At 39.4% G+C, this 8933-nt stretch overlaps 1 protein-coding gene across 3 annotated transcripts in view; it reads right to left on the minus strand.

Annotated features, from left to right (window-relative positions):
* The window catches only part of GTPBP10 (GTP binding protein 10), a 37454-nt gene that overhangs the window by 7824 nt on the left and 20697 nt on the right, over nt 1–8933 (minus strand). For 2 of the 3 annotated variants that reach the window (XM_017889699.1, XM_017889698.1), the window contains exons 5-7: nt 4336–4409; nt 2203–2255; nt 370–477 (exon numbers count right to left, since the gene is read on the minus strand). In XM_017889699.1, the coding sequence (XP_017745188.1) occupies nt 370–477; nt 2203–2255; nt 4336–4409 (235 nt within the window). The remainder of the gene's footprint in view (nt 1–369; nt 478–2202; nt 2256–4335; nt 4410–8933) is intronic. The other variant, XM_017889700.1, reaches the window with a different exon arrangement.

The following is an 8933-nucleotide window of genomic DNA, read 5'->3' on the forward strand; positions in this document are numbered from 1 at the left end:
CTCTGTCGCCCGGGCTGGAGTGCAGTGGCCGGATCTCAGCTCACTGCAAGCTCCGCCTCCTGAGTTTACACCATTCTCCTGCCTCAGCCTCCCGAGTAGCTGGGACTACAGGCGCCCACCACCATGCCTGGCTAGTTTTTTTTTTTTTGTATTTTTTTAGTAGAGACGGGGTTTCACCATGTTAGCCAGGATGGTCTCGATCTCCTGACCTCGTGATCCGCCCATCTCGGCCTCCCAAAGTGCTGGGATTACAGGCTTGAGCCACCGCACCCGGCCTCTTTCTTATTTATAAAAAAATTCTTAGAAAAACTAAATTCATTGGTTTTCAATTTATTTGAACATCACCACATTAGTATGCATATGACTTACAACAAAAAGTAGTTGTCTAGTTCTTTCTATATGCTTGAGGAATTTGTGGCCCATTCCTTTGTTCATATGTGCTCCTTCTATTAAACCCGGAAGATCAGCTACTGATATCTAATACAAAGTTAAATGGTTAATGAAAAAGGAAAATTTATGAAAACCACAAGTTCAATTACAACCAAAAATTCTCAAGATATTTCAAATATAAACAGTTCCTAACTTATGATTACCACTAAATCTTTGAAAAGTCAAGATACTATAAAAGCAAAATTAATGTACAGTATTAAGAATTAAAATCTTGTTATCAGATATTAGAGTCCCATATTTACTATTAATCTAATAATCGAGGAATTTTACAGATTAGTTTAACATTTATTTATTATTATTTTAGAGACAGGATCTTGCTGTCACCCAGGCTTGAGTGCAGTGGTGTGACCGTTAACTCACTGTAGCCTTGAGCTCCTGGGCTCAGCCATGTTCCCACCTCAGTCTCCCAAGCAGCTAAGATGCCAGGTGCGCACCGCCATGCCCAGTTAACAAAAAAAATTTTTGTAGAAAAAGGGTCTCGCTATCTCACACAGGCTGCTCTCAAACTCCTATCCTCAAGTGATCCTCTCACCTCAGCCTCCCAAAGTGCTGGGATTACAGGTGTGAGCCACCATGCCCGGCCACACTTGTGCTTTTCAAATCTCACTGTGCATCATAATCATGTAGGGAACCCTTAGAAGCTACAAATGCCCAGGCCCTACCCCCAAGAGATTTAGTTTCAAATCTCTGGGGCCTAAGCATCACTTATCATTGCTGTTCTTAGACCACCCAGATAATTCTGAAGTGCAATAAAGAATGAGAGGCAGTACTCAACATCCCCTGCCCAGTGTAGATAAAGAATTCAGGGTCTTAAAGGAAGCTGACAAAGCAGCATGCATAACAGAAGTCTCATGTCCTGAAATTTCCTCTACTGATTTCCCTTAAAAATTAGGTATAAACGATGTACTCTTTTCCTCTAAATATTGTTCTCTATATTCATATTATCCTATATTTAATACAATTTTACTTACATTTAACATTCTATATTATAACTGAAGTTTTATATTTTAATGTTATATCACTATTATAACCACATATAATTTTTTAATGTTTCTTTAAATTACGTCATAAAACTATATGAACCTATATTGATGCATCGTTAGCACCCAAAGTCTATACTTTACATTGTTTGATTCTTGGTGCTGTACATTCTATGGATGTTAACAAATGTATACTGTGTCTACTATTACAGCAACAGAAAATATTATATAGTATCATACTTTACGTATACGTAAGGAGCACACCTACCAGATTGTACATTATATTTTAAATATTGTTACTTTCCTTTTTTTAGTTTTTATTCTAATTATGCAGAAGATCCACGGTTGTTACTTATGAAGGAAAAATGAATTTTAATAGCTGGTTGAGACCAAAACTCCATTAAAACATTTTTTTTTTCAAAAAAAGAAAGTTGGAATAAAATTATTACCACGAACTTTAGAGAGTATTTTTAAAAAATGAAGACAAATAATCCAATATAGTAGTAAAAGGAAGACTTGCAATAAGAAACCAAGACCAAGAAGAAGACATAATGTTGTAGGGATAAACTGGACCTAACCTTTGTAAGAAGAAATTACATATTTTTTTATGATAGTGCTTAGAATTAATCTGACCAGTTTCACTTATAAACAAAATCTTGTTACCTTTTCTCCCCTAACACCACAGAAACAGGCAAATACTATAAAATCCAAGTAAGTACCAAAACCAAGTACTCTGACTTCTAATATAGTGTTTTACTTTAAAAACACCTACCTGTTTGAAATCACAGTACATAATCTTTCCAAGTTCAGGCTTTAATGTTGTAACTAAAAGAAAACACAGCAATAAATTAAGAGTAGAATTTATTTTAGGGCTGGTACTCTCAAAACTGTCTTGGCATTATGTATGGAATAAACAATATTTCCATTCAGATTTTGTTCTAATTTGCTAAAATGGAAACTATTATTATCTTTGCTATTTAACGTGTACTTGGAGGGCCAAGTGTTGTGGTTCATGTCTGTAATCTCAATGCTTTGGGAAGTCAAGGCAGGAGGATCATTTGAAGCTAGGAGTTCAAGATGAGCCTGAGCAGCATAGTGAGACCCTGTTTCTACAAAAAATTTAAAATTAGGCAGACATGGCAGTGCACCTATAGTCCTAGCTACTCCAGAGGCTGAGATGGGAGGACTGCTTGAGCCCAGGAGTTCAAAGTTGCAGTGAGGTATGATGATCATGCCACTGTACTCCTGCGTGGGTGACAGAGCTAGACCCTGTCTCTAAAATAGAAAAATAAATAAATAAATAGTATTTGGAAAAAGATAAATACAGATTTTATAATCTGCATAGGCCTAATGTAATTACTGAACCTCAACGTTCTTCTATTGCACTTTAAGGTGTGTGATAGATGTTCAGGAGGGTCAGATATTAGGTTTCTATTACTGGATCTGTGGGTGAAATTTTTCTAGTTCCTTCTCATTCAGTTATCCTCTAGTTCCTTCTCATTGTTATCCTTAAGCCTCATCAATCCCACACTAGCCTCTTTCCTATGACTAAAAGCTTTTCCTTCTCAAGTCCTACACATTATAACAAATATTGGCCTTGTGATTTATAGCAATTAGCCCAAACTTCACTCTACTTTGTCACAGTCTAATTTTAGAATGGCTTGATTTTATTTTCCAAGTTAATGGCATTCTCTGTCCTTTTAATGATGGCAGATATCTTATCATACTCATTACTTTTAACCAAAGCTTCTTTTATATCTCATCTAGCTACCACAAGAGCCTACTAACTGGTTTTCTCAAACCCCTTCATGTCCCACACCAATCCATTTTCTATATTATAGGTGGAGATCTCTGTGAGGAGCAAACTTAAGCATTTTATCCCTTGCTTAAATGCTTCCAATTGCTCTTAAGATACAAAAATCAAATACAGCCTAAACGGTCTATGTGACATGCTCTCTTACACCTCCAGGCTCATCTCGATTCTTTCCCTTACTTCATGTTCTCTAGACACACAAATCTATTTCCTCTGATTAAAGACCCTTCACCTTCCACTCTATTTTACTAATTAACTCATAATGATTCCCTCATATATCAGTCCAAAATCACACATCCTTAAGGAAGCCTAAAGCAGTCATCTACACTCTTTCATAGTATCCTTTTATATTCCCTTATATTTATCAGTGATATATATGCCTTACTCCACTAGTCTACAAACTCAATAAAAGTCAAAATAGGAGCTGTTTCTGTTTATCAGTCTCTGTAATCCCAGAACCTAATATGGCTCCTAAAAATAAGTATCTGCTATATGAATGGAAGTATTCAACTCAGTCTTCCTGGTACTTATCACAGTGCCTGATAAAGGGTAAGTGGTTCATAAAATCCTAACTAAACCAAATAAACTACTATGCAACAGAAAAATAAATGCAATAAAGTGTCTAACCTGTTTAAGAAACTTTGCTGAGGGGTACAGAGGTTTCAAAGATTAATGGAAAATATGGCTGGGGAGGGTGGCTCACGCCTATAATCCCAGCAATTTAGAAGGCCAAGGTGGAAGATCACTTCAGCCCAGGAGTTCAAGACCAGCCTGGGCAACATAAGGAAACCCCTGTCCCCACCCTGCCCCCGCCGCTCCACACACACACACACACAAAATTAGCTAAGCATGGTGGCACACACCTGTAGTCCCAGCTACATGGGAGGCTGGGGCAGGGCGATGACTTTAGCCTGGGCTGCAATGAGCCATGATCATGCAACTGCACTTTGGCCTGTGCAACAGCAGTCTATCTGCCAAAAGTTTTCCAACTAAGGATACCCTTAGAGTTGTCATTTTATTCATTCTCAGAGAAGTATTAGTCTTTAAAAGTTTACCTCCACTCATTAAAATATACAATCAAATTATACTTACATGCGTAATCTGCGATTGCAGGTTTTGCATGAGAAACACAACTTAGCAAAGAGGATTTTCCAGCATTTGGGAATCTGAAACAAGAATACAAAATTATACACAAATGTCAATATTATTATCTCTGATTTCCTAACAATTCAAGTAGTCTTCTTGAATATATTTGGGATTAAAAGTAGAATATAAATGTATTCTAAATAATCTTGAAAAACTTGAGAACATACACTTACCAAAAAGGTAAAGATAAATTCATGCTGGACACTGAAGATGTTTCAGTACTGAAAGTGTATACTAATTATTCTAATTATGATTTAAAATAAAACCCGTTGGAAGTCATAGAAAACAGAAAGAAATTAAAGAAAAAAAAGAAAACACCTGCAACTTACTATCTCCAGCTAAACACTGACAAAATATTACATTGTTTTGTAAACTGCTTTAAAAAAACATTTTACAGAAATTTTCAAACATATATATACAAAAGTAGAGAGGTGTAATGAATTCCAGTTAGCCATCACCCAGCTTCAATAAATATTAATACATTGGCAATACACGTCTTAAAATTTGGTAGAAACCCAAATAAGGTCTGTACGTTACAAATACCTGATGTGTCTCAAATCTCTTTTTAAGCTCCCACTTCCACCTTGTTTCCCATCTGCAATTTTATTTTTAAAGAAACTGGGTCATTTGTCCTAGAGTTTCTTTTCCGAAGTCTTCATTTTTCTACTGGCACCTACATGGACACTTAACATGCTCTTTTTCCCTGTATTTTCTATAAAAAATTGGCAGTTGTTACAGAGTCTTAAACATGTTCAAGTTTTAATATTTTTTTGAAGGAAGCAGGGGAAAACTACTTTACAGTTGGTTGGCCTACTCTCTAAACTGAATAATATAAGGTGAACACTTTTCGGTGGTGAAGTGTAATTTACTTAACTAATTTCCTATTGACAGACATTTACGTTGTCTACAATTTTTCACTCTAAATAACACTGTAAAAAATACGTATACAGGTAGACACTGTTAATAGTCATTTCTGGGTGGTGGAACTCATAGACACCTTTTTCTTTATGCAAACAAGTGTGTATTTTTTTTTTTTCTAAATAACTTTAAACAATGCAATGACTATGTTTAAACCTTTGCAACTTTTTTTCATCTTTTCATGGCTTAATGGCTCATATCTTTTTTTTTTCTTTTTTCTTTCGAGACAGAATCTCGCTCTGTTGCCCAGGCTGGAGTATAGTGGCGCCATCTCAGCTTACTGCAAGCTCCGCCTCCCAGGTTCCCGCCATTCTCCTGCCTCAGGCTCCGTTAGTAGCTGGGACTATAGGCGCCCGCTACCATGCCTGGCTAATTTTTTTTGTATTTTTAGTAGAGACGGGGTTTCACCATGTTAGCCAGGATGGTCTCAATCTCCTGACCTTGTGATCTGCCCGCCTCAGCCTCCCAAAGTGCTGGGATTACAGGCATGAGCCACTGAACCCGGCCTATTTCTTTTAATGTTGTTATTTCAATAGCTTTATGGGTAAAAGTGATTTTTTTGTTGTTACATGGACAGATTGTGTACTGGCGAAGTCTGGGATTTTAGTGTACCCATCACCCAAGTAATGTACATTGTACATTACTAATAGGTAGTTTTTCATCCCTCACAGTCCTCCTATCCTCCCTGCCTCTAAGTCTCCAATGTCCATTATACCACTCTGCATGCCTCTGTGTACCCACAGCTTAGCTCCCACTTATAAGTGACAATATGTGGCACTTGGTTTTCCGTTCCTGAGTTACTTCCTTAGGAAGATATCCTCATTCTTTCTTATGGCTGAGTAGTATTCTATGGTGTGTGTATATATAGATACACACACACACACAGACACTCAATTTTCTTCATTCACTGGTTGATGGGCACTCAGGTTGATTCCATGTCTTTGCAATTCTGAATGATACTGTGATAGACATATGTGCAGGTATCTTTTTGATATAATGACTTCTTTTCCTTTGGGTAGATATCCTGTAGTGGGATTGCTGGATGAAATGACATTTCTACTTTCAGTTTTTTGAGAAATCTCCATACAGTTTTCCATATAGGTTGTACAAATTTACATTCTCACTCACCAGTGAATTTTAGTGTACCCATCACCCAAGCAGTGTATACTGTACGCAATAGGTAATTTTGCATCCCTCACTGCCCTTCTATCCTCCCTCCCATTGAGTCTCCTATCTTCCCTCCAAGTCTCCAATGTCCATTATACCACTCTGTATGACTTTATGAGCGTAAAAGTTAAGTTCCAAGATGGCCAAATAGGAACAGCTCCGGTCTGCAGCTCCCAGGGAGACTGACACAGAAGATGGGTGATTTCTGCATTTCCAGCTGAGGTACCTGGTTCATCTCATTGAGACTGGTGGGACAGTGGGTGCAGTGCACAGAGGCCGAACTGAAGCAGGGTGGGGCGTCGCCTCACCTGGGATGTGCAAGGGGTTGGGGGATTTCCCTTTCCTAGCCAAGAGAAGTCGTGACAGTCTGTACTGGAGGAATCGTACACTCCTGCCTAAATACTGTGCTTTTCCCCCAGTCTTCGCAATCGGCAGACCAGGAAATATCCTCCTGTGCCTGGCTCAGTGGGTCCCAAGCCAGTGGAGACTTGCTCACTGCTAGCGCAGCAGTCTAAGACTGACCTGCCATAAGCTGCAGCTTGGCAGGTGGAGGGGTATCCGCAATTGCTGAGGCTTGAGTAGGAGGTTTTGTGCTCACAGTGTAAACAAAGAGGCCTGGAAGCTCAAACTGGGTGGAGCCCACCACAGCTCAGCAAGGCCTACTGCCTCTCTAGATACAACCTCTCTGGGCAGGGCATATCAGAACAAAAGGCAGCAGACAGCTTTGGCAGACCTAAACGTCCTAGTCTGACAGCTCTGAAGAGAACAGTGGTTCTCCCAGCATGGCGTTCGAGCTCTGAGAAAGGACAGACTGCCTCCTTAAGTGGGTCCTTGACCCCTGTGAAGCCTGACTGGGAGATACCTCCCAGTAGGGGACAACAGACACCTCATACAGGTGGGTGACCCTCTAGGATGAAGCTTCTAGAGGAAGAATCAGGCAGCAATATTTGTTGTTCTGCAGCCTCCACTGGTGATTCCAAGGCAAACGGGGTCTGGAGTGGACCTCTAGCAAACTCCAACAGACCTGCAGCTAAGAAGCTGTTAGAAAGAAAACTAACAAACAGAAAGGATTAGCATCAACATCAACAAAAAGCACATCCACACCAAAACCCCATCTGTAGGTCACCAACACCAGAGACCAAAGGTAGATAAAAACACAAAGATGCGGGGGAAACCAGAGCAGAAAAGCTGAAAATTCCAAACACCAGAGAGTCTCTTCTCCTCCAAAGGACTGCAGCTGCTCACCAGCAAGGGCACAAAACAGGACGGAGAATGAGTTTGATGAACTGACAGAAGTAGGCTTCGGAAGGTCGGTAATAACAAACTTCACTGAGCTAAGGGAGAATGTTCTAACCCATTGCAAGGAAGCTAAAAACCTTGAAAAAGGTTAGATGAATGGCAAACTAGAATAAACAGTGTAGAGAAGACCTTAAATGACCTGGTGGAGTTGAAAACCACAACACGAGAACTTCGTGACTCATGCACAAGCTTCAATAGCAGATTCGATCAAGTGGAAGAAAGGATATCAGTGATCGAAGATCAAATTCATGAAATAAAGTGAGAAGACAAGATTAGACAAAAAAGGTAGAAGAAACAAACAAAGCCTCCAAGAAATATGGGACTATGTGAAAACACCAAATCTACGTCTGATTGGTGTTCGGTACCTGAAAGTGCGAGAATGGATTCAAGTGAGAAAACACTCTGCAGGATATTATCGAGGAGAAATTCCCCAACCTAGCAAGGCAGGCCAACATTCACATTCAGGAAATATAGAGACCACCACAAAGATACTCCTCGAGAAGAGCAACCCCAAGACACACAACTGTCAGATTCACCAGTTTGAAATGAAGGAAAAAATGTTAAGGGCAGCCAGAGAGAAAGGTTGGGTTACCCACAAAGGGAAGCCCATCAGACTAACAGTGGATCTCTCGGCAGAAACCCTACAAGCCAGAAGAGAGTGGGGGCCGATATTCAATATTCTTAAAGAAAAGAATTTTCAACCCAGAATTTCCTATCCAGCCAAACTAAGCTTCATAAGTGAAGGAGAAATAAAATCCTTTACAGACAAGCAAATGCTGAGAGATTTTGTTACCACCAGGCCTGCCTTGCAAGAGTTCCTGAAGGAAGCAATAAACATGGAAAGGAACAACCGGTACCAGACACTGCAAAAACATACCAAATTGTAAACACCATTGATGCTACAAAGAAATGGCATCAATTAACGGGCAAAATAACCAGTTAATATCACAATGGCAAGATCAAATTCACACATAACAATATTAATAAATGTAAATGGGCTAAATGCCCAAATTAAAAGACCTGTACTGGCAAATTGGATAAAGAGTCAAGACCCATTGGTGTGCTGTATTCAGGAGACCCATCTCATGTGCAAAGACACACATAGGCTCAAAAGAAAGGGATGGAGGAAGATCCACCAAGCAAATGGAAAGCAAAAAATA

This window comes from Rhinopithecus bieti, unplaced genomic scaffold, assembly GCF_001698545.2.
Source record: "Rhinopithecus bieti isolate Rb0 unplaced genomic scaffold, ASM169854v2 scaffold_19669, whole genome shotgun sequence".
Classification (NCBI taxonomy): Eukaryota; Metazoa; Chordata; class Mammalia; order Primates; family Cercopithecidae; genus Rhinopithecus; species Rhinopithecus bieti.